The 25,333-nt window shown below is 48.6% G+C and overlaps 1 protein-coding gene across 6 annotated transcripts in view; it reads right to left on the bottom strand.

Moving 5' to 3' along the window:
• Positions 1-1,405: 1,405 nt before the first annotated feature.
• The window catches only part of IL17RE (interleukin 17 receptor E), a 58,244-nt gene continuing 34,316 nt past the window's right edge, over positions 1,406-25,333 (bottom strand). For all 6 annotated transcript variants that reach the window (XM_060271256.1, XM_060271254.1, XM_060271253.1 and 3 more), the window contains 11 exons: positions 23,182-23,324; positions 22,318-22,386; positions 20,778-20,847; positions 19,651-19,838; positions 18,014-18,061; positions 15,289-15,334; positions 13,414-13,565; positions 11,822-11,890; positions 10,047-10,098; positions 8,303-8,413; positions 1,406-6,616 (listed from right to left, as the gene is read on the bottom strand). In XM_060271256.1, coding sequence (XP_060127239.1) covers positions 5,913-6,616; positions 8,303-8,413; positions 10,047-10,098; positions 11,822-11,890; positions 13,414-13,565; positions 15,289-15,334; positions 18,014-18,061; positions 19,651-19,838; positions 20,778-20,847; positions 22,318-22,386; positions 23,182-23,324 — 1,652 coding nt within the window. In that variant the 3' untranslated portion in view covers positions 1,406-5,912. The remainder of the gene's footprint in view (positions 6,617-8,302; positions 8,414-10,046; positions 10,099-11,821; positions 11,891-13,413; positions 13,566-15,288; positions 15,335-18,013; positions 18,062-19,650; positions 19,839-20,777; positions 20,848-22,317; positions 22,387-23,181; positions 23,325-25,333) is intronic.

Genomic DNA, 25,333 nt, shown 5'->3' with positions numbered 1-25,333 from the left:
CATAGTTCAACTTTTTTGAGGGAGGAGGAAAATTTTGGGTGAGCTTTTTTTAGGGGTGCCAGTGACCTACCAGTGATCTACCACAGACATCCAGTGATCTACTGGTAGATCACAATCTACCTGTTGGACGTGCCTGCTGTAAATCAAGCAGAGAGAAAGCTGCTTACAAGGCTCCTGTACATGCAGAGTTCCAGCATCACAGCGTCACCCAGAGGCACCCACAAATATGAGTTATCCCTCTCTCTATTTCTTCCTTCCTTCCCTCCCTCTTCCATCCTTAATAAAATACGGGGGGGGGCAGATAAGCCCCACATAGAAAGCCCATCAACATGGGGGGATGACTCTTTCAAATACGGTATTTACCAGTAATTGGGGGGGGGGAGAGGCACCTAGGCCTCTAGGAGTTGGCTGCTATGCCTAGGAGTAGGACAATTCAAGAAAGCAGAACGATGCATATGGTATGGTAATATATCAATAGAATTGTAGAATTGTAGTCGGAAGGGACCCCAAGGGTCATCTAGTCCAACCCCCTGCAATGCAGGATTTTTTCCTAAGGTGGGGCTTGAACCATGGTTGAAATATTATGCTGATATGCAGCAACGCCTCGGAGCCGTCGTGGCTGCGGACATGCCTTGCCTCACCCTCGCCCGCCCTGCCACCCCCTCTCGCCTGCCCGACCCTCCCGTCCTCTTGCTGCAGAGTTCCAGCATCACAGCGGCATCCAGAGACACCCACAAATATGAGTTATCTCTCTCTCTATTTCTTCCTTCCTTCCCTCCCTCTTCCATCCTTAATAAAATACGGGGGGGGGGCAGATAAGCCCCACATAGAAAGCCCATCAACATGGGGGGGATGACTCTTTCAAATACGGTATTTACCAGTAATTGGGGGGGGGCACCTAGGCCTCTAGGAGTTGGATGCTATGCCTAGGAGTAGGACAATTCAAGAAAGCAGAATGATGCATATGCTATGGTAATATATCAATAGAATCATAGAATTGTAGTCGGAAGGGACCACAAGGGTCATCTAGTCCAACCCCCTGCAATGCAGGATTTTTTTCCTAAGGTGGGGCTTGAACCATGGTTGAAATATTATGCTGATATGCAGCAACGCCTCGGAGCCGTTGTGGCTGCGGCCGTGTCTTGCCTCGCCCTCGCCCGCCCTGCCACCCCCTCTCGCCTGCCCGACCCTCCCGTCCTCTCCAGCCAAGCAGGGTAGCCGCCAACGCTACCAGCCCCAGAAGCACAAGGTGGCCGCTGCTACCGCCGCCACGATATCATCAGGCCTGCTGGCCCTTTAGCCCCGCCCACTTTGTGGCCCCTCCCCTTCCGTGCCTTGGCCCCGCCCCTGAACGACCATGGCTTGCCCCCCCCTAGCTTTGATCCTGGCTACGCCCCTGGATTATTCATTTACATGGAGCATGAATAATTCTAGATTATCCAAAGAAGTGTGCATGCACACGAAAGCTCATACCAGGAGCAAACTTACAGTTGGTCTCTAAGGTGCTACTGGAAGGATTTTTTTTTATCTAGATATAAAATTGTTGTCTTAGGAACCTGTGCGGGGACCCAGGTGGCGCTGTGGTTAAACCACTGAGCCTAGGGCTTGCTGATCAGAAGGTCGGCGGTTCGAATCCCTGTGACGGGGTGAGCTCCCGTTGCTTGGTCCCAGCTCCTGCCAACCTAGCAGTTCGAAAGCACGTCAAAATGCAAGTAGATAAATAGGAACCGCTACAGCGGGAAGGTAAACAGGCGTTTCCATGTGCTGCTCTGGTTTGCCAGAAGCGGCTTTGTCATGCTGGCCACATGACCTGGAAGCTATATGCCGGCTCCCTCAGCCAATAATGCGAGATGAGCGCGCAACCCCAGAGTCGGTCACGACTGGACCTAATGGTCAGGGGTCCCTTTACCTTTACGAACCTGTGCAGTATTCGGCTCATATGTGTGTACATTTTATATATGCATTTGTTGTCCGAAATGATATAGGATCCTGTTTTGTTAAAGAAATAAGGCTTTCAGGGGCTACTAGCCAGAATGCCTATGCTCCACCATTGGAAGCAAAATGCCTCTGTTTATCACCAGTGGGAATCACCAGGCAACGAACACAGTTGCCCTTGGTGCCTGCATGCAAGTTTCCTGCAAGATCATCCGGTTGACCCCCATGGGAACAGGATGTGGCAGTAGATAGGTCTTTTTATGTTATGGAATGGATGTTGTTTTTTCAAGTATCTGCCACCAGGGCTGTGGGAGACACCAACAGCAGCCACACAGGGAGGACGTCCTGGTCTGTGGGGGACTAACATGTGGCTGCTTCAATATCCAGGAGATTCAGCCACAGAATGGCATTTGTTGGAACATTGGAGAACAAGGAGAGGGGGCTCTCACACATACCTTTGTCCTGCTGTGGCGACTTCTGTATCTACTTTATTGTGTTTTATATGTATAGCAGTACACCCGTATACAAGGGATGTGGGTGGCGAAGCTGTGGTCTAAACCACCGAGTCTCTTGGGCTTGCCGATCGGAAGGTTGGTGGTTCGAATCCGCACGACGGGGTGAGCTCCCATTGCTCTATCCCAGCTCCTGCCAACCTAGCAGTTTGAAAGCACACCAGTGCAAGTAGATAAATGGGTATCGCTATGGCGGGAAGGGAAACGGCGTTTCCGTGCACTCTGGCTTCCATCACAGTGTTCCATCATTGCGCCGTAAGTGGTTTAGTCCTGCTGGCCACATGACCCGGAAAGCTGTCTGTGGACAAACGCCGGCTCCCTCGGCCTGAAATGCAAGATGAGCGCTACACCTCATAGTCACCTTTGACTGGACTTAACCGTCCAGGGGTCCTTTACCTTTTCCCTTTTTCACACCCATAATTTATGCGGGGGTTATGTTCCAGGGATCGCACCTAAAGCTAAAATTATCTATCATCTATCTATCTATCTATCTATCTATCTATCTATCTATCTATCTATCTATGGTGGGTGGGAATGTCGTTTTCCCTCTTTTTTGCCACACACATAAAGCTGAATGAACACAAATTAATTGTGTGCAAGATGCATACTTACTATGTTCTAAACCAGGCATCCCCAAACTTCGGCCCTCCAGATGTTTTGGACTACAATTCCCATCACCCCTGACCACTAGTCCTGTTAGCTAGAGATCATGAGAGTTGTAGGCCAAAACATCTGGAAGGCCGCAGTTTGGGGGTGCCTGTTCTAAACTGCCTTGAGGTCAGTAGGCAGGGTATAATTTATTTATTGCTTCATTATTATTTTTTTATACTGCCCTTCACCTGAAGATCACTGGGTAGTTCATCAGGATAGGAGTATAAATACTCTTAAACAAAGAAACAAACTTTTATTTTCATACTTTGCCTGTACAAAAATGTTATCTCCAAAGAAGGAAGTGTAAAGTGACAGAACAGCAGAGAGACACGGGTTATTTTTAGATGCATGGGAGTGGAGTATCTACTGAATAATGAGGAAATGACAAGCATCATTTCGAAAGTTCGACATTTCACATTGTTTTCTTTTTTGCAAGATGACTTGAGATCTGTTTTGCAGTGATACCTTGGTTTGCAACCGTTTTGGATTACAACCATGTCAAACCCGGAAGTGTGTGTACCTTTTTTTGGAATTACAACACCCCCCTTTTTTGGGGGGGAGGCCCCATTGGCGAAAGACCTGTTTTGGTTTACAACCGGACCTCCGGAACGGATTATGATTGTAAACCAAGGTCCCACTGTACTTTGAAAGAGTGAAGCCAAGAAGGAGGGGTGAGTGTGGCTTGAGGAAGAAATTAAGGGGCCCACTGACACCCTGGGCCCAAGGGTCCGCAGTTCCCATTTATACTACAGAAGGGATGGAAAACCTCTGGCTCTCCAGAGGCCATTGGACTACAACTCCCATCATCCCATTCTGCCCGAGGCTGATGGGAGTTGTAGTTCAGCAAACATCTGGAGGGCCCCCCCATTTCCCAACCTCTGTACTAGAGGAGAAAGAGCTTGGTTTAAAAGGTTATTCTTTCCCACCTGTGCGCTTCTGTTTGGCCAAAATCAAGAGAGGCAATCAGGACAGACTGGTGCCTGGTGCTAGGAGGTGCCACCACGCCCTCAGTCACCAGCGGCAAACAAAGGTCTTTTGATCTACGGGCAGCACTGCTAAGTGTGTGTCACATAGAAACCATGCACCTTATTGTGTCTTCTGTTTACACCTGCAATCTACATCTACAAGGGCTTAGAGGCAATGCCAGTAATTGAGAAAGTAAGGGGTAGGGATTACAGAGAACCCCCCCCCCAATCAGAAGCAGCCCGTCTCCGAGCAGTCAGGAAAGCGAGGAGCCTGAAGGGATGAGTCAGGAGACGGAGAAGGAGTGCCAGGGCTCTGGTAGCACTGGAGAGCCCCTGCTCCACAGGCAGGAAGAGAGAGAGAGAGGCGGGAAGGGTGGACAGGAACAGGGCAGAGCGTAGACCCTCCCCCCCCGACACCGGTATTGAGAAGGAGGAGAAAAGGGAGGAGATTCACTGTCCCGAGGCTTTTATGTTGGTCAAAATCGCGAAAAGGGGCAGTGCCGGATTCTGATTCGGAATGAGGAGACGTGAAACCAACAGCTCGCTACACTGTAAATAATGTGCACTAATAGAGACTTTTGAAAGACAAGCATGTGGCAGGTCGTTACTCAGGAGTAGTCATAACAACTCTGACAGCAAGCATATACCGGTACGTTTTACTATCAATTGAAAACAGGTATTAACAGCCTGCCCCACCCCCTGGCCGTGGCTGGTATCACCATCAAAAGCTCTAATTTAATGTTCATTGTGAAGACTTGTTTGTGATACCTCGGTGACACATCTGCAAGCTTAACAAGCTCACGTCTAGAAGCACCCCAAGTTCTGTAATACGTAATCAAGTTATGTGTGCATTGCAACAGGACAGGTCTTGATCTGGCTTTTCAAGGTTGAATGGTATTGTACGTACACCCCAAGCACAGAAGTGATCTATATATCAAAGATGCGTGTGTGTTCATAAAGTAATTTTTTTATCATATTCCAAACAGAAAAAAACAAGAACATAAGGACTCCTATAAAAAAATACCCCCAAACACATTTGACAAACACACGGCAAAACAAAAAAGCGTTCCCTCAACGTAATCCTTAGTGACATGCTTGCTTTGAACTTATTCGGACGAGAGGCAGACTGGTGACCAAAACAGGTAGCTTGATAGATTTGTAGTTACTTAATTGTATATTCCTTAATAGCTTACAGAATGCTGCCTCCACACTTCCCCTCATATATTCACAAGTTAAATTGCTAGAGAAACCCACTTTTAAAATGAAAGCAGAAAATGCAGAGGTGGGGGGGGGGAGGGTGAGTCCTGCGGCTACAGCCCTGAAATGACCCACCGGTGATCAGTTTAAGGTTTCCAGTTAGCCAATTCAGTTGCAGTAGGGCCGATACGACGGTCCTCCAGAGCACCTCTCTTGGGGTGATTGCAGCGTCACATAAATTACACATGGCAAGACACAACTCCAATATTGCACAGCCCCTCTTCTGGCGCCAGTGCCACACAGCGGCCTCCTGACCTTTTCTGTGCCGTGACCGGCATTAACTTGCACCACACCATCATTTCCACGGCAACCGTTCCCTTAACCGCTGTGCAAGACGAGGCCTAGCCGGTGGAGAAGCCTCCAACTTGGCTGAGTTTGGCCGCTCTTTCGTGGCGTTGGGACTCAAAAGGCCCTGGACTTCCTTAGCAAGCAGAGCAGCCTCTCCTTTAGCTTAGGACACATCCTTTTCGCATCCGCAGACCTAGCAGGCTGCAAATGCCTGGCTTCCTAGGTTTTGTAATGGGGGAGAGCTCCATTTCACAACCTGACACGTTCGCCACCGGGATGCGTGTCTCTCCTCAAGTGCAGCCACTCAAGCGCAGCTCGGCCTGCGCAGTTTGGGATGAGGAGCAAAAGGGACCAGGGAGCTCGCAAATTTCTCCGTGGCCGACCTCCAAGGCTGATGCCTCTGGCTCTGCGGAGCTTTCCTCCTCTCGGCCTTGAGCAGGCGGCGTACCAGGGCCTTAGCGCTGGCGCGGAGCCATCTTGGGGCCGAGCTGGAAGGGCCCTGAAGCACCCTGACCAGGCCTGGCAGTTCCTGAGGCAGGCGGTATCGAGGAAGGAAGTGCAAGGCCCGAGGGATGTTGCGCCGGCCGCACAGTTTGCTGAAGTAGGCGATGACCCAGTCGCCCTTTCCTCGCACAGCCCCAGGTGCCCCCTGCAGTTCGCCTTTCAAGCAGGCCATGGCCGCCCCAAACAGGTCGTGGGGCTCCGGTGCCTTCACGCCGCCGCACCTGGCGGCCTTCCCTTGCCACAGCCCGTAGGCGCGGGCGCTGCCGACGCTCCACAGTAGCAGAACCTGGCCCTGCTCCTTGCTGACTTGCTCTCGCTGGGCATACACCCAGGGCAAGATGCCCAGCCGCCCCACATGGCCCAGCTCCCAGAGGTCCAAGAGCACAGGGCAGCCCAGGGCCGAGCGTAGCAGCGCCGCAAAAGCGCACACCAACTGCTTGTGCTCCTCCGAGTCAGGAGAATAGATCAGCAGGATGGGGCGAGAATGGCGCTTGTCCGGTACGTCTGGGGAGAGAAGGGAGAAAGCGGAATCAGGAGTGCTTCTCATAAGAAGTTGCTGATCCTTGACAGGGACTTTCGAGTGGTGGCTCCCCAGCTGTGGAATGCCCTCCCTAGTGAGGTGAAACCTCTTTCCACCATCAATCATTAATTTTTAAGGAGGAATTTGAAAGGGAATTTAAGGAGGAATTTGAGCTGCGCCTCCTTCCGCACGGTGCCGCGGAAATCTCGCCACTGCCCTCTTTTCCCCTCCGAAGCTGCAGCCCCGGGCGCGCTGACTATGGGAGGTGGGTGGCAGGCCCACAGGATCAGGCCTCAAGCGGGAATCTGAGATACATGAAGTATCATCTGATTTTTAAGCTAGGGGAGATTTTTGTAAAAATGGGACACAATCCAACAAAAGTTCTGCACTTTCCATCATTCTGCCCGGACACTGAGGTCCAGCACCGAGGGCCTTCTGGCGGTTCCCTCGTTGCGAGAAGCTAAGTTGCAGGGAACTAGGCAGAGGGCCTTCTCGGTGGTGGCGCCTACCCTGTGGAACGCCCTCCCAACAGATGTCAAAGAGGAAAACAACTACCAGACTTTTAGAAGACATCTGAAGGCAGCCCTGTTCAGGGAGGCTTTTAATGTTTAATAGATCACTGTGTTTTATTTTTCTGTTGGAAGCCGCCCAGAGTGGCTGGGGAAACCCAGCCAGATGGGCGGGGTATAAATAATAATTTATTATTATTATTATATTATTATGAAAGTGTTCCTGTGGTGGCTGAAGGATACTGTTCTTGGCCAACCTTCAAGATCACTGAATAGGTTGTAATTGATTTTAGAATATTTTAAGCAGAGGTTGGGTGGTCCCACCTGTCATGGATTGCTTTAGTTTTGATTCCTGCACGCCAAATGTGGGTTAGACTAGATGACCCTCGGGGTCCCTTCCAACTCTATGATTCTGTTAACGGATTTTTAGTTGAGTCGCAATTGTTTTTAGAGAACACATAACACCGGTCCTAAGAGACCTACATTGGCTCCCAGTACGTTTCCGAGCACAATTCAAAGTGTTGGTGCTGATCCTTAATGCCCTAAATGGCCTCAGCCCAGTATACCTGAAGGAGCATCTCCACCCCCATCGTTCAGCCCAGACACTGAGATCCAGCTCCGAGGGCCTTTGCGGCAGTGTCGCAAACCCTGTGGAACACCCTCCCATAAGATGTCAAGGAAATAAGCAACTACCTGACTTTTAGAAGACATCTGAAGGCAGCCTTGTTTAGGGAAGTTTTTAAGGGCTGATGTTTTATCGTGTTTTAATACAGTGGTACCTTGGTTTACAACCATAATCCGTTCCAGAGGTCCGGTTGTAAGCCAAAACAGGTTGTAACCCAAGGCGCGCTTTCACCAATGGGGCCTCCCCCCCTTAAAAAAATGGTTGTAATCCCCCCCCCAAAAGGAACATGCACTTCCGGGTTTGACGTGGTTGTAATCCAAAATGGTCGTAATCCAAAGCGGTTGCAAACCAAGGTACCACTGTATTCTTTTGGGAGCCACCCAACAATGGCTGGGGAAACCCAGCCAGATGGGCGGGGGTATAAATATTATTATTATTATTATTATTATTATTATTATTATTATTATTATTGAGCATTTCCCACCCTTTCACAAACACACAATGATAGTTCTTCTTATCCCTCCGATGCTTCTTACCTCTATGAAGCCTGCGCAGAACACAGCGAATCAGCAGAACGGCTGCGACCAGCAGCAACACTAGTCCTAGACTCACTCCAAAGGCCAGCAGCCCCCAGTGCCTGTGAGTCACTAGTGGGGGGGGGGAATAGGTGAGAAAGCAGGTATAAAACACCCAAGAAAACACAACCATCCTGCACTACCTTTCCATCTGCTCAGGGATCTATGTACAGTACGCTGTTTCCCTTTTCCCATTCGAAACGCTCCTAGCAAACTCATTCTCTGAGTGCGGATCTTCATGGAGCCAAAATTTGCACCACCCGTTCATGCACTAGAGGGGGGAGTTATCGCCAGGCTCTGGGGGAACCTCGGGGTATGCGGGAGCACTTTAAAATAAGTACATAAATCTAAGGGCCGTGTGTGTGTGTGTGTGTGTGTGTGTGTCAAAGAGAACCAAAACAGACCAATGAAGGCTGAACATGCTCAGTGGCTACTGAGCTGAATACCTCTTGGAGGGTGGGGGCGGAATGGAGTATTATGGAAGATAGCAGGGCTGACGGGAACCCCGCATGAACCAACCCAGAGCCTGCATTCATCATCGGAGGTCCTTATTTGTGTTGCGCACTCTCCAAGACAGGTGTGGAGGGTGGCAACGTGAGAACGGGCCTTTTCGGTGGTGGCTCCACACTTAAGGAATACTCTCCCCAGGGAGGCACCGCCTGACACCATCACTGATTACATGTAGGCACCAGACAACCCCCCCCTTTTTTTTCAACCAAACTTTTTTTTTTTGTCCTTTTGCTTGGAGTGCCATAAATAATAACAGTACCTGAATGGGGGCACTCCCTACTGCAACCTTTTCTTGCAGGACCCACTTGCCCATCCTAAAATATAAAGTTTTGATGCCGTCCCTTCTCTCCATGGTATATCTGTGCTACTAATCCTCTTATGACTAACCCTACTAGGGAGCCTTAGCATTGCAGCAACATGCCTTGAGGACTGTGGATTCAAACTACAAGAAAGAAGATTCCACCTAAACATTAGGAAGAACTTCCTGACAGTAAGAGCTGTTTGGCAGTGGAATTTGCTACCAGGGAGTGTGGTGAAGTCTCCTTCTTTGGAGGTCTTTAAGCAGAGGATTGACAGCCATATGTCAAGAATGCTTTGGTGGTGTTTCCTGCTTGGCAGGGGGTTGGACTGGATGGCCCTTGTGGTCTCTTTCCAACTCTATGATTCTATGATTCTATGACTCCGTCCTTTGTTGGAGAGTCTTCATTCCAACTCTATGATTCTATGCTCTCCCAGAGGGTACTGATATTTTCCCCATTCGCTGGCTGACAAAACAGGTTCCCCATCCCTGCCTGCACAAAAAGAACAAGTGATTCGTGCACTACAACCCGCCTCCATATATACTACAAGATCTGGAACATCTAGTTCTGACTCATTACTCTCCCAGAAGACTTTTCAAAGTTCCACATTTAGCTGGGGCCATGGGCAAAGCCAAGGGTAGGGGGCAGGGAGGGGCAGCTGTTCCCCCCACCCCAAATCAATAAAAATAAATAAAAATACATAGCTAACTGAGGTTCTGCCCCTCCTAACAAAAGTCATGGCTACGCCCATGGCTGGGACCCAGCACTGCTCCCTGAGAAAAACAACCAGGCTCCATCACGCAAGAAATGACACATGCAGCCACTCCTTACAATGGGGCAAGGTGCTGTTCCTTAAATCCCTCCCACTCCCAACCTAATACGGGATGGCAACTTACCATCTGGGCACAGAAGCTGTTTGCCAGCGAAGCGCACATCAGAACGCCAGACCTAAGTAGAAGAGAGAAGGCAGAACACGTGAAACTGGTTTTAGTGACACAAGACTGCAGTAGCTCACACGTTTTGCAAACTGTCAAGCAGTCGGCCAGTGGTGCCGGTCTCCGGGATCGAGCCCCACCCACTGCTGAAACTGTTCTCTACTGTACAGGTAGGTAGCCGTGTTGGTCTGAGTCGAAGCAAAATAAAAAAATTCCTTCAGTAGCACCTTAAAGACCAACTAAGTTTTTATTTTGGTATGAGCTTTCGTGTGCATGCACACTTCTTCAGATAACTCATTACCAAGCTTAAAACCATGGAGCCACCTGGGATGAACAAAGACATTGGATTCTTATCTCATTATGCATGATCAAGCTTTCTTTAGCGCCTCAGCCCTTGCTTTTTCCCCGCAGGACCAATTGCAGTCATCAGCAGTCGTTTACAGCCATCTACAGGTTTACCACTCCCATCAGCCCATCACTTATTCCCACCCACCCCACCCCCACCCTCTGTATATGCATAAGGGTCTGACTCTTCTGTTTCAAGTGTATCTGACGAAGTGTGCATGCACACGAAAGCTCATACCAAAATAAAAACTTAGTTGGTCTTTAAGGTGCTACTGAAGGAATTTTTTTATTTTGTTCTCTACTGTAGTAAAAGAATTTTGGGAAATGAAATACAATAAACTGGGGGGGGGGAGTTTAAAATAATCTTTTCTAAAAAAACAAACAAACCCTGAAGCTTTCCTTTTAGGAATTCTAGGTGCTGAAATCCTAAGGGAGCAGAAAATACTATTTTATGTATGCGAATACGGCTGCGTGGATGTTATTGGCCCAGAGATGGAAAGAAGATAAAGTCCCTACCAGAGAAGAATGGCAGATCAAGTTGAAGGATTATGCCGAAATGGCTAAAATGACCGGAAGAATCATAAATCAGGAAGACCGAAATTTTAATAAGGAATGGGGAGAATTTATAACTTATCTTAAAGACCACTGTAAATAGTTAAAACCGTCAGTAGGATTGGAATATCACTTGTAGTTTAAGGGTGAGTTTTGGATACAGTGGAGAGATGAGAGATTTGGATTATTATAAAATAATAACAATAATTTATTATTTATACCCCACCCATCTGGCTGGGTTTCCCCAGCCACTCTGGGCAGCTTCCAACAGAAAAATAAAATAAAATAATCTATTAAACATTAAAAGCCTCCCTAAACAGGCTGCCTTCAGATGTCTTCTAAAAATCTGGTAGCTGTTTTTCTCTTTGACATCTGATGGGAGGGCGGGCGCCAATACCGAGAAGGCCCTCTGCCTGGTTCCCTGCAACTTGGCTTCTCACAACGAGGGAACCGCCAGAAGGCCCTCGGTGCCGGACCTCCGTGTCTGGGCAGAACGATGGGGGTGGAGACGCTCCTTCAGATGCAGGAAGAAATGATTAACAGTAGGACCCACAAAGGGAAGGAGGGAAGTCCAAGAGATTGCTTGGAATCTATGTTGTATGTTGGATGCATGGCTGTAAAATTTTAATCTGAAAAACCAAATAATTTAATTTATAAAAAAAGAAAGAAACTGTTCTCTACTGAGCAAGGCCTACTCAAAGGAGACCCACTGGAATTAATTAACTTAAGCTAACTATGTCTATTAACTCCAAGGTGACTCCTCTGGGCAGGACTAGCAGTGGACACAATCGAATGTATATTACAATACAGGGTGGGGTGGGGCTTAGGTTGGTCCTTACCAGTACACAACTTGTCAAGGTCCGCCAAGGAAGGATGAGATCCAGGTCTCCCCGGCTTGATCCCTCCTGCTGCAAAACATAAGGGTGAGTTGGACATGAGGCCCAGTCCTCTGCCTCACTCCAGAAAAAAATGCAGTCCATTTACTGCACCTTCCCTCACCCATCATGGAATCATAGAATTGTAAGGTCGGAAGGCACTCCAAGGGTCATCTAGTCCAACCCCCCTGCAATTCAGGAATCTCAGCTAAAGCATCCACGACAGATGGCCATCCAACCTCTGCTTAAAAACCTCCAAAGGAGGAGAGCCTATCAGCTCCTGGGGGACTTTATTCCACTGTCGAACAGCTTGTACTGTCAGAAAGATATCCCTGATGTTTAGCTGGAATCTCCTTTCTTGTAACTTGAAGCCGTTGGTTCGAGTCCTACCCTCCAGGGCAGGCGAAAACAAGCTTGCTCCAGATATCTGAAGATGGCATCATATCTCCTAAAGTGTGGTGCAGTGGTTAATGTTGGGATATTTGTACTCCGTGCTGCAAAGCGTGAGAAAATACTAAGACTGGTAATTGTCACATGAAAGTTCTGCCTTCCGCATGTTTATCTTTTCTCTCCCCATGTGATGTTATTGTATTCACTTCACTTTCGCTTCTAGCTCTTGATGTGACTGGAAGCAAAATGCCGAGCTCCGGATTTTACTTTGTATGTAGCCTTTAAATAAAGTAGTTATAAATCTACTTTATGGCTCTCTTTATCTGTGTGTGCTGTCCTTCAACTGCATGGAGGACAGTCGCATATTACATTGGCGCGCCTGGGGGCAGACTCACCGCTAGCCCTCGGGCGAAATGCCGACAGTTAAGAGTGGTAGACTCATAATCTGGGGAACTGGGTTCGCGACCCCGCTCCTCCACATGCAGCTTCTGGGTGACCTTGGGCTAGTCACACTTCTCTGAAGTCTCTCAGCCCCACTCACCTTACAGAGTGTTTGTTGTGGGGGAGGAAGGGAAAGGAGAATGTTAGCCGCTTTGAGACACCTTCGGGTAGTGATAAAGCGGGATATCAAATCCAAACTCTTCTTCTTCTCTCGGTGTTCTCTTTTCCAGGCTGAACATACCAAGCTCCTTCAACTGTTCCTCACAAGTCTTGGTTTCCAGACTCTTGATCATCTTGGTCGCCCACCTCTGCACACGTTCCAGCTTGCCGATATCCTTCTTAAATTGTGGTACCCCGAATTTGCCACAGTACTCCAGGTGCAGTTGGACCAAGGCAGAATAGAGCAGTACTATGACTTCCCTTGATCTGGACACTATGCTTCTGCTGATGCAGCCTAGAATAGGATTAGCTTTTTTTGCTGCTGCATCACAGTGCTGACTCATGTTCAGCTTGTGGTCCACTAAGACCCGCCTAGATCCTTTTCACACGCACTTCTGGCAAAGCCAGGTGTCCCCCATCTTACATTTGTCCAGCAGGTTCTTCCTGCCTAAGTGCAGAAACCTCACATTTGTCCCTTCTGAAATTAATTTTGTTGGTTTGGGCCAGTCCGGGTGGATCCCAACCCAAGTTAACCCTCCTCCTCTCCAGCTCCAAAAGTCACTTACATGGGTGATGGTGTAGACAGGAGGCTCAGGCTCACACTGGCCTGGAGATTGCTTCTGACATAAGGCCGAGCTGAAGGATGCTGGTGCGCGAGAATGAAAATGCAAGTGGAGCTGCCAAGGCTTGACACTCATAGACACATTCCAGGCAGGGTCTAGGAAGAAAGAACGGCACCAAGTTGTTATAATGTCTCAGACCTTTTTAGGCATATGGTTGCAATTTTAACAAAAAATTAGATTCTTACATAAATTAGATTTTAGCCGCATCTGATATGTGTGTGACCGAACCCGAAAGTGACCTGAAAACGTCACAAAAACTTCACAGAAAAGGGCAGAACAGGGTGGAGGTGAAATGGGGTGTTTCAAGGCTTTTCGAATGGTGTTTCGAATATACGCAATTTCACTTAAACGCACGGTGCCTTGGAACGTAACCCCCGCGTAAGTCAGGGAGTTGCCTGTATAACAACATCATACATGCATAAAATATATCCCAGAGGGTGGAGTTTAAGCAACACATCCAAATCAACACGGGTTTTTAAAAAACTAAAGCAGGGGCAAAACATAGATAGGTATCTTTGCGGTTAGTTCAGCGCCGCCTACAGTATAACTGTAGGCTGTGAGCATTGTTTCCACTACTTCACCACATGAGGGTGCAATTGCGTTTCAATGTTAACAATGCAAACACAGCTCTTCCAGATTAGAGGAAACAAGTTACAAAACTGCTCAAAACTAAGCCGGAACAATCAACTTTAAAATCCACATAACAAGCCATTCTGTTTTCACAAAACAACATTGGGGCGAGAATCTTCACCCTGCTTTAGACTGACTACAAACACCAAGGAAGTCTTTTGTTTCATTCATTCATTGTTTATGGTCAACATATTTTCTGCCGGTTAAGAGGACCGTGCGTTTACACCATGTGTAGGCAAACTAAGGCCCGGGGGCTGGATCTGGCCCAATCGCCTTTTAAATCCGTCCCACGGACGGTTCATTCCCCCCCCAAAAAAATATAGTCCGGCCCCCCACAAGGTATGAGGGACAGTGAGCCTGCCCCCTGCTGAAAAAGTTTGCTGACCCCTGTTTTACACTAACAGCTGGGCAGCTACCAGTCACAAAAAATGCCGCAAAACAACATCAGCTGATCAGGATTCACTCCTCCCTAACAGAGGCCTGTACCCCCGCAACAAAAATACTACGGATCAGTTTTTCTGCACAGCTTTTCTCCCTGGACAGAAAACTTGAGCAACAACGTGCAAAAGGGCTGTAACCCAGAGCTACAGCCTGCAATTCGTTTGTAAAAGGTGCCAGGTTAATTCCTGGCATCTTGAAAGGGGGTGGGAAAATCACACGTAGCAGGGTGGGCTCTCAACTCTTGGGCGAGCGTCTGCAACCCCTGAAATCTCTCACTGCTCATGAGATTGGGGTGGTGTGCAACATTATGTTGCAGGGAGGCAAAGACGGAGACTCCGTCTGAGCATTAGGGTTGCAGGGGACTAATCTCAAAGCAGGCTATCGTGCCATTAACTGCCCTTACAAGCCTGCCTCCTTACAGCCAATCCAGAGAAAGCAGTGGCTGTCAGCCTCTATCCTCTTCCTTAGTGTTCCTTTAAAGACTTAGCATGGAGGAGAATGGAAACAAAACCAGAATCAGTTGGCTCTGGCTGTCATTGGCTCTGGCGCCATCTACTGTCAGCCCCCTTGCCTTCCGCCCTACCAGTCAGCCTGCGTCTGAGTGCTGTCATGATGCGCAAGGAATGTACAGACACAGGCATGAGCATGATCTCTGGGTCAGTGAGAAGGAATCACCTCCCTTGCCCCAATCACCACCTCCCCATTATCCTGCGATACCAAACCAGCAGGTTTGAGCTGCAGACTCACCTTTCTGGAGCGGGCACTCAATGTGACTGCTGTGTCTGTAGGAAAACTAGAAAAGACAGCAAAGACACTGGATCACTGGAAGAGCCGGGGCTGGTTAAACCAAACCAGCAACTCGCTCACAGAATGAAAGAACAGCAAAATCAGCAGGAGTCCTCAATTCTACCGTATCCCCCTGCCTTCCTTCAGGAGGGGATACAACAAACGACTTTAGCGGGAAAGAAAACCCACCTCCCCATTCCTCCAGTGATGGACAACCTTGAATGCAGTCGTACCTTGGATCCCAAAAGCCTTATGAGTCAAACGCTGCAACCCCCGAAGTGATTGTTCCGGTTTGGGAACGTTCTTTGGAACCCCAACGTCCGGCGCGGCTTCGGAAGCCGCGCCTTGGTTTCCAAATGTTTTGGGAGTCGAACAGACTTCCGGAACGGATTCCGTTCGACTACCAAGGGTACCACTGTATAGGACTTGAATTGATCTCATCGATCAAGCCAACTGTTATGTACTGAGCTGAACCATAGAACAATAGGATCCAGAATCAGCAGTCTGATTGGTCCGCAGGAGCCACCCAATCATACTCCAAGTGGAAGTGAATCCGCAACCTGATTGGCCTGCAGGAGCAGCCAATCAGGCAGCTGGCAGAAGTCAATCCACAAACTGATTGGCCCACAGGTGTAGCCCTGAAGTAGCCAATCACGCAAAGCCCATTGTGTAAATAATGTATATAAGGAGATGGTTTTGGGAAAAGCGCATTCTTCTTCTCTTCTTCTCCTTGATGACTACGAGCTGAATAAAGAGCATGAAATTCACTCTCGATTCCGAGTATATTTCACCAACTTAAAACTAAAACCATCAAGTATTTGTCCAAACCTGCTCTTATAAAAGACACGGGGAGGTGCTTTTGAACGAGTCTAACCGTTGATCCATCTTGCTCACTACTGTCTACAATGGCTGGGAAATGGCCTTCCGGGATTTCAGACTCCTCCCAGCCCTACCTGGAGATGCTGGGGATCGAACCAGGGATCTGCTGCCTTCAAAGCAGCAGGTGCTCTACCGCTGCGCCACATCCCTGACCTCCAGCAATGAAGATTCTGCGGCACCCCTGAAAGCAACCTGTCCCAGTGCACCAACATCTAGCCAGTCGCTAGGACATCATAGCTGTAGCTCAGCGGTAGAACGTCCACCTTGCACGCAGAAGGTCCCAAGTTCAATCCTTGGCATCTCCAGATCATGGTGAGAATATCCTGTCTGAAACCTTGGAGAGCCACTACCAGCCAGCGCAGGCAATGTGGAGGTAGAAGGACCCATGGTGTGATGACTCAGTATAAGGCAGCTTCCTATGTGCCTAAGTTCTTCCCAATGTCCTAACTAGATGTTTGCAGTTTGAGCCCACGACCATACCTGCCAAGTTCCTCTCTGAAAAATAAGGGACCCACCGGAAGTAGCATACCAGAAGTAGCGCGACGGCCATTTTGGAACTGGGCGGAGCATGCTCAGAAGTGACTTTTGATGCTGCTGTGCCCAGTTCCAAAATGGCCGTCGCACCAGAAGTCGTGCTGCAGCCATTTTGGAACTGGGCAGAGCAGCATCAAAAGTCACTTCTGAGCATGCCCCGCCCAGTTCCAAAATGGCCGCCGCGCCAGAATAAACCGGGGGGAAACAAAAAAATCCGTTTTTTCGGCTGGGGACAGCTGGAAAAACGGTGGTTTCCGGGGAAAACGGGAGACTTGGCAGCTATGGCCCACGACCACGGCTCATCTGGAGCCCCTAAGACTGCAGACTTGAGAGTCAGCCCCATCCATGTACACTGTAAACAACTAAAAAATTCAGCAGGATTTGGATAACATTTGCAATGTACTAAAAACTAAGGTAAAATTGGATTATATAAGGAAAAATAGAGAAAATAAGTGAAGCAGTGGGGAAAGATTGAAAATGGTAACCATGGATGGGTGGAGGGGAGTCAAAGGATTCAGGAAGTCCTCAATGATGATGATGTTTAATGTTTGAATTTAAATTTGCAATGTAAAACCCAATAAAAATAGATTTATAAGAGAGTCAGCCCCATAGGACACAGTGGAACTTCCTCCTGAGTCAACCTTCATATGACTGCACTCCACATCACAGGGTCTGTCTTCCTTTGGACAAAAGCATGATGCTTTCAAAGGCTTATGTTTGGGGAAGTTTTTAATGTTTGATGCTGTACTGTTTTTAATATTTGGTTGGAAGCCGCCCAGAGTGGCTGGGGAAACCCAGCCAGATGGGCGGGGTATAAATAATAATATATTATTATTATTATTATTATTATTATTATTATTATTATTAAATGCGACCCTTTTCATACTCTGCGACGTATGGGAAAACCCCAGCAGGGACTGAGAGCTCATCTGTACCTCGGGCTTGGGCTTTCTAGGCATGGGACAAGCCTAGATGAGCCTTGAGAGGACATCCCTTGGATAAGGACCAGCTTGTCCAGATCAGGGCATCCTTCCGCAAGAACAGAAGTGAAGTTCACTTTTTTTTAAAAAGCACACAAACATCTACATCCCAATGCTATCTACTCAATCCTATGATGATAATGCAACTCCCAAGCTTTCCGTTGCTTTCCTGAGACTGTGCAGAGTCCAGACGGCTGCAAGTGGCAACAGTTTTGGGCAGAGAAGAAGATCTGGCACTAGGTAACCGGCTTGCAAGTGTCCGGTGCGAGTAGCAACTGGGGAGCAGGCCTCACCTTGAAGCAGAGCTGAGGGTGAACATCCACCTCCTCCAAGATATACTCCTAGGGAAAGAAAAAACACACACAAGGATAATCTTGATGGTTTATTTGCAATATCCACCTATCACTTAGTATGCAAGACCTCTAAGCAATAAGGCACAATAAGATCATTTCAAAAGTACTTCGTTATCTTCTCTCCTATATCCATTTCCACAACCCAACATGGCAAGGGTGATGAATCTGTGACTTTTCAGATGTTGCTGGCATCCATCTCCCATCCACTCCAGCGAGCAGGACCAACAGATTGGCATTTGCTGCAATACAGCATTGAAGGGAAGCTTTCTAATGAGTAATGTTTTATTATGTTCTTATATATGTTGGAAGCCGCCCAGAGTGGCTGGGGCAACCCAGTCAGATGGGCAGGGTGCAAATAATAAAATTATTATTATTATTATTATTCCTTGGGAAAATAAGAAGAAGAGTTTGGACTTGATATCCCACCTTTCACTCCCCTTAAGGAGTCACAAGGCGGCTAACAATCTCCTTTCCCTTCCTCTCCCACAACAAACACTCTGTGAGGTGAGTGGGGCTGAGAGACTTCAGAGAAATGTGACTAGCCAGGGCCAGCTCTAGGCCCGCCTCTGGTGGCACGGGGCGCCAGGCCACCAGGGGCGCCGCTGCGCCCGCTGAGAGGCGCGGCTGAGGCTGCCCCAGGCGCGCCTCCACTGTTCAGCGGCTTCAGGCCGCTCTCCGGAGGCGCGCAGGCCTGGGGCCGCCTCTGCTGCGCGCAGGGGCGTCGCAACAGGGGGCAGGCAGCACCCCCTGGCCCAGGGCCGGCCCTATAGCAGGCTGGGTGGCGCAGCGCAGCGGCGTCCGCCTGCCGCGCTGTGAAACGGGGCGGGGGCGCCGGAGGGATCCGTCGCACCATGGTGCCTGTGACTAGCCCAAGCAAACCCGGTTCACCAGATTATGAGCCCATCGCTCTTAACCACTACGCCACGCTGGCTCCCAGCACAAAAAAGCACAGGACAAGTGGGAAACTGCTTGAACCTGTGCTTTCAAGGCACGAAACAAGTGGACGTGTTGACAAGCCCTAACGCTTCCTCCAGTTCAGCCATCCTTTAAACACTCCAATCTCCCCTCTTTTACTCTTTACAGTGGGCAAGGAGCGCCAATACGTATTTACCCTTAATGAGCACATCCTGCTAAGCCTGAACCACTTGTTTGTGGAAACAGGCTTGCCAACCCCCTGCCTTGGTGCCTCAAAGGCATCAAGCAATGATTCAGCAGCTAAATATCCCTCCATGTGCCTAGGGTTGCCAGACTCAATAGAGGACAGGACCTTTGTGCCTTTAATTGCCTTGCTCTCTTTTGAGTCTGGAAACCTTAAAGTGAAACCAGCAGACCCTTTGCTTGGAAATTAAACAAAGGGTCTGCTGGTTTCTCTTTAAGGTTTCCAGACTCAAAGGAGAGCAGGGCAATTAAAGGCACAGAAGTCCTGTCCTCTATTGAGTCTGGCAACCCTACATGTGCCACAAGCAGGTAGGGAAGACAGGCATCAGTTCCAAATGAACGTCACCATAAGAGCATCCTTGGATCGTTACCCGTTACCACCCCACCGAGCTCCTAGTATGACGGCCCCACCACTTCACCTGACGTAATCCTGTGACTGTGGAATTGGGGATGTCTTGACAGGCCGCACCCGGAGTGGCGCTTTCTTTCCAGCACAGGGACGCAGTAGGATGAAGCGGGCAGCTGCCGCTCAGAGACATAGCCATTTCAGCCTTGCCGCTGTTGCTGTAGTCACGAATGTGCACCGAGGACCACAGATCTGGACCATCTAGAAGAGAGGCAGGAGCCGAGGTGGCGGGGGGGGGGGATGTGATTAGACTGTTGAGTACCCAATAGACACTGATACCTTATAGCAGGGATGAGGTCCCTGTGGCCCAGTGCATGCTGTTGGAACCAGGCAGAGGGCCTTCTTGGTGGTGGTGCCTGCCCTGCGGAACGCCCTCCCATCAGATGTCAAGGAAATAAACAACTCTCTGACTTTTAGAAGACATCTGGAGGCACCCCTGTTTAGGGAAGTTTTTAATGTTTGATGTTTTATTGTATTTTTAATATTTTGTTGGAAGTCGCTCAGATGGGCAGGGTATAAATAATTTATTATTATTATTATTATTATTATTATTATTATTATTATTATTACCCAGAACTAGCTAGTTCAAGTAGTGCCCTTTAACCACTACATCACATTGGCTCTCTCTTTTTATTGAATCAAGTAGGCACCTCCAGCAAAACAAAAAACGGGGGGGGGGGGGAGACACCAATAGCACCTCATTTTTATACCCAAGTAAATGCATTAACACAGGTGGCGCTGTAGGTTAAACTACAGAGCCTAGAACTTGCCGATCAGAAGGTCGGCGGTTCGAATCCCTGCGACGGGGTGAGCTCCCGTTGCTCGGTCCCAGCTCCTGCCAACCTAGCAGTTCGAATGCACATCAAAGTGCAAGTAGATAAATAGGTACCGCTACAGCACGAAGGTAACCGGCGTTTCCGTGTGCTGCTCTGGTTCGCCAGAAGCGGCTTTGTCATGCTGGCCACATGACCTGGAAGCACAGGAGCAGAGGCTAGCAAATAAATTTGGCATGCCTGTCCTCCACAGCAGACCTTACCTACCTAAAATAAACACTATGGCCATAATAGCCATGCAGCCCTAGCATCAACAGAGCTAGACAGCATTGGCAGAGCCGTGCTGTCAGAATAAAGCAAGACTCACAGGCCTCTGGCTGATCCCGGAAAGGGCACACTTTTTTGCGCAAGCTGTCGTGGTGCTCATAATACAATGCCTAGAACAGAAGTGAGGAAAGTTAGATCCAAATTGGCCGCTTCCCAGCCTTGATTCCCTCTGCGGTCCCCAGAGGGCTCCCACCCATGTGCTAAGAGGCACCCAAGAAAAAATGAAAGGCGAGCCCATTCTGTCCTGGGGTGCTTCCAGATTGTGGGCTTGGGGTGGGGGGTGCAGGAGGCTTAATACTGTAAATGGGTCCATATAGCTGTCAAGTTCTCCCTTTTTTAAAAGGGAAATTCCCTTATGCTGAATAGGCTTCCTCGTGAGAAAAGGGAAAACTTGACAGCTATGAATGGGTCATTCACAAACAAGTCAAATTGAAGGAAGAGGTGACCCATCTCTGATTGTGCAGTTTACCCAAACTAGGCCCCACATTACTAGGCCCCACATTCTTTCCTTCCTTCTCTCTTGAAGAGCCATTAGCCCAAAAGCATAACACAAACTAAAGACAGGATGCTTGACCTTATCAGGTTGCAAGGAAGCTAGATGGGTGGCCTTGCCAGTTGCAAAGGGAGACAGAATGGCTGGTCTTATCAGGGCTGATGCATTACCCTTTGACGCACAGGCCTTGCGAAACAGGACTTCCACCCCCGCGCTGAAAAAGGCTACAAAATCTGGATGGAATTGGTGGTGGTGGGCATAGCTGCCAAGTCTCCCGTATTCCCCGGGAAATCCCCATTTTTCCAGCTGTTCCTAGCTGAAAAAACAGATTTTTTTTGTTTTTTCCTGGTTTATTCTTGCGCGGCAGCCATTTTGGAACTGGACGGAGCATGCTCAGAAGCGACTTTTCATGCTGCTCTGCCCAGTTCCAAAATGGCTGCAGTGCGACTTCTGGCGCGGCGGCCATTTTGGAACTGGGCATAGCAGCATCAAAAGTCACTTCTGAGCATGCTTCGCCCAGTTCCAAAAATGGCGGCAGCGCTACTTCCAGTCTGCTACTTCCGCCCGGTCCCTTATTTCTCCGACAGCAACTTGGCAGGTATGGTGGTGGGGAATGATGGACTGGAATTTGATGCCAACAAAGCTGCAAAAATTGCATTCATGAGGAGCAACCATCCCGCAATCAACACCCATCTGGAAACATTCTTGGATGTTCTGTCCCCTGCCCAGCCCTGGCCACATGGCTGCTTTCTGTAGAGGGCCTGGTGTGGGTGGGTGGAGCTCTCAGAATCTTAAAGACACAGCCACCCACAAACCTAAGCGAAAGACTGAGCCACAGAAGTAAGCCTCAGCTCAGGTTCCTCTCCTCCAGCCTTCCCCAACTTGGTGCTCTCCAGTTGTGTTGGACAACAACAGCTGGTGGGAGTTACAGTCCAAAGCAGTCAGAGGGAACCAGGTGGCAGAAGGCTATTTTAATCCTCCTTCCCCACTCCCAGTTCTGTTTGTGCACCCACCCACAAGGGAGACCTGTCTCTATTTTCTCCTCCCACTGAAAAGTGTTGGGACGGTGGGCATGATGTACACGCACCTCGATACATAAGCATGGGAGCAGGAACTCATACCGCAGCAGAGCAGGGTGATGCTTGGAGACCGGAACCTGGGAAGAGGAGAACAGGGTCATAACATTGAGGCTCTGGCACAGAATATAAATTTGTAATTCTTCTTACTCAACCCACACATTCCCCTTCATGTCCCTCCAGCCTGTTTGTCCTGCCTTTTCCTCCCCCCCACCCCATTATTTTATTGTTTGTACAGGAAGCAACCACCTCCTAGCTCTTCCTTCCTATGATAGGTCCATTTCTATTCTTTCTTTTCCTCCCTTCTTTCTAAATTTATTTGGTCTTTCAGATTAAAATTTTACTGTCATATATCAAACATAAAAACAAGATTCCAAGGAATCTCTTGGACTTCCCTCCTCCCCTTTCTGGGTCCTATTGTTAATCATTTCCTCCCGCATCTTTTATGATGATCCAAATCTTTTACATCTCCACGTGTCCAAAATTCACCATTAAACTACAAGTGATATTCCAATCCTACTAATGATTTTAACTGTTTGTTGTTGTTGTTGTTTAGTCATGTCCGACTCTTTGTGACCCCATGGACCATAGCACGCCAGGCACTCCTGTCTTGCACTGCCTCCCGCAGTTTGGTCAAACTCATGTTTGTAGCTTCGAGAACACTGTCCAACCATCTCGTCCTCTGTCATCCCCTTCTCCTAATTTCCCCCCATTCCTTATTAAAATTTTAGTCTTCCTGATTTTGGCTTCTTCCGGTGTCATTTTAGCCATTTTGGCATAATCCATCAACATTCTTCTCTGGTAGGGACTTTTATCTTCTTTTAGATGGGTCCATTTCTGTTCCTCCTCTGCATCCTCCCCCTCCAAGGTCTCACCTGCTGGTGGAAAGGCTGGCGCAGTTCCTCACACTCCAGAGCCAGCTGGTGGCAGAGGCGTACCGTGATGTCAGGGCCCTTCGTGACAGAAACCTCAATAGCCCGTGCTGCTGGCATCCATCTGTGGTGGAACTCTGGAACTTCTGGGGAAGGAAAAGCAGGCTGTGGCAGAGGAGAAAACCCAATCTGGAGTAGGACATTTGGAATGCTGCTGCTGCAGCAGCAACAACTGATGTGTTTCAGTTTCAGGCTTTGTGTATGTGAGGTAACACATGGCGTTGGTATGGAAATCTTGCAAAGCCACAAAGGATTATCCTGCTTTTATTGCATATTCTATTGGCTATCAGCCATTGTGTGTACTTTGATATAGGATTAAATTCTTGCATGTGCAAGTTAGAGAAATATATTATGCTCACCTAAGAAGACCTTGGCCTCTCTCCCTTCTGCATTGGTTACAGAATAATTCTGGAATGCCAAGGAGGGCACTTTGAATACCATCTATGGCCAGTGTTTACTGAGCACCATTTTCCCCCAGCGCAGAATTTGAAGATTTTCTAGGCACAGAATTCCAGGCGCCTCAGCAATGGCAGTAGGCCAGGCTTTGCGTGTCGAGGTCACAGGCCACCCCCCCCCAATAATTCACACATCACATATCAATTATGTTTAAGGTTTTTGGCGTTATTTTGGCCACAACTTTATTTAAAATACAACCAATTGTGAGTGGTTGCTTAGGCATTGGTTCATCCATCTGTCCCCCGCCCTGGGACAGATCTGTCATCCCTACCCATCTAGGGAAGTAATAGGTAAACACCCCCTGAGAGAGGTTGGAGCTGTTTATCAGACCCTTCCCCTCTCCCCGAATATTCCCTGAGGCATTTGCTCTTGCATGGCCCTAGCCCCATGTGGGAGTACAGATGAGAGCCCGTCGAGCCCCGGGATTCCTTTAACGGAATACCCCTATAAGCAGCAGCAGTTTTGAGGGGTAGGCACAGCCTTTCCATACCCCTCCACCAACCAATTTTTTAACCAATGCCTAACCGCCAACCTTACAAGTTGTGACGATTTGTTACGCAGTAGGCAAAAACCAAATGACAACAGCCAATCAGCCAAATGGACAAAATTCCTACCGGGCCCCTGCCCCAAAGCAGGCAACCCCATGACAGGCATAGCAATATCAATCATGGGTGTAGACAGGGGGGGGCAGGAGGGGGCAGCTGCCCCCCCTAGAAGCAAAAAATTATTGTATTTTACAGACCATAACCAATACTTTGCCCCTCCAAAAACTGAAGTGGAAAGGGCTTTGCTTTAGCAAGAGCAGCTCTCCACTTGCTGGGGGCGGGAACACAGCTGTAACAAAAACACATCAAATAAATAAAGCAAAGTGGCTACCAGTACTTAAGCAGTTAAGACAATGGAGCAGAATATCCCTTCAGGCAAGGTCCACCCTATTCACCCTATTGTTATTCAGTGGGAGTTGTTAATGGGCATTCAGGGATCGCATTAACAGTTCTATTGGCGATTTAATGAGGGTGCAGAGGATTCAATTTGACTAAGGTGGCCCTGCAAGGCTAAAAGGAAGTGAATAAGAAGGGGGGGGGGCTGTAGCTTTGATAGACACAGTGATGTTTATAAAAAGCATTGGTGTTCCAGTCTGCCCCTCCTCCTGCATCTGTATACTGTAAATCAGAGACTCTGATCTACTCACAGAGTTAAAAACTGGGAGTGATCTACCCCCTTTTGGGGGGTTCAGGTCAAAGCTGTTGAGTTTTTTTAAGGAAGGGAAGCCCTGTTTTGGGGGGTTTAGGTCAAACTTGTTGAGCTTCTTTTAGGAGGGAGGGAGGCCCATTTTTGTTTAGGGCTTCAGGTCATAGTTCAGCTTTTTTTAGGGAGGAGGAAAAATTTGGGTGAGCTTTTTTTAGGGGTGCCAGTGATCTAGCAGTGATCTACCACAGACATCCAGTGATCTACTGGTAGATCACAATCTACCTGTTGGATGTGCCTGCTGTAAATCAAGCAGAGAGAAAGCTGCTTACAAGGCTCCTGTACAGGTGTACTGGTATCTTCCTCTTGCTGCAGAGTTCTAGCATCACAGCGTCACCCAGAGGCACCCACAAATGTGAGTTATCCCTCTCTCTATTTCTTCCTTCCTTTC

This window comes from Zootoca vivipara, chromosome 2 (genome assembly GCF_963506605.1).
Source record: "Zootoca vivipara chromosome 2, rZooViv1.1, whole genome shotgun sequence".
NCBI lineage: Eukaryota > Metazoa > Chordata > Lepidosauria > Squamata > Lacertidae > Zootoca > Zootoca vivipara.
This window is presented reverse-complemented; position numbering and strand designations above follow the sequence as displayed.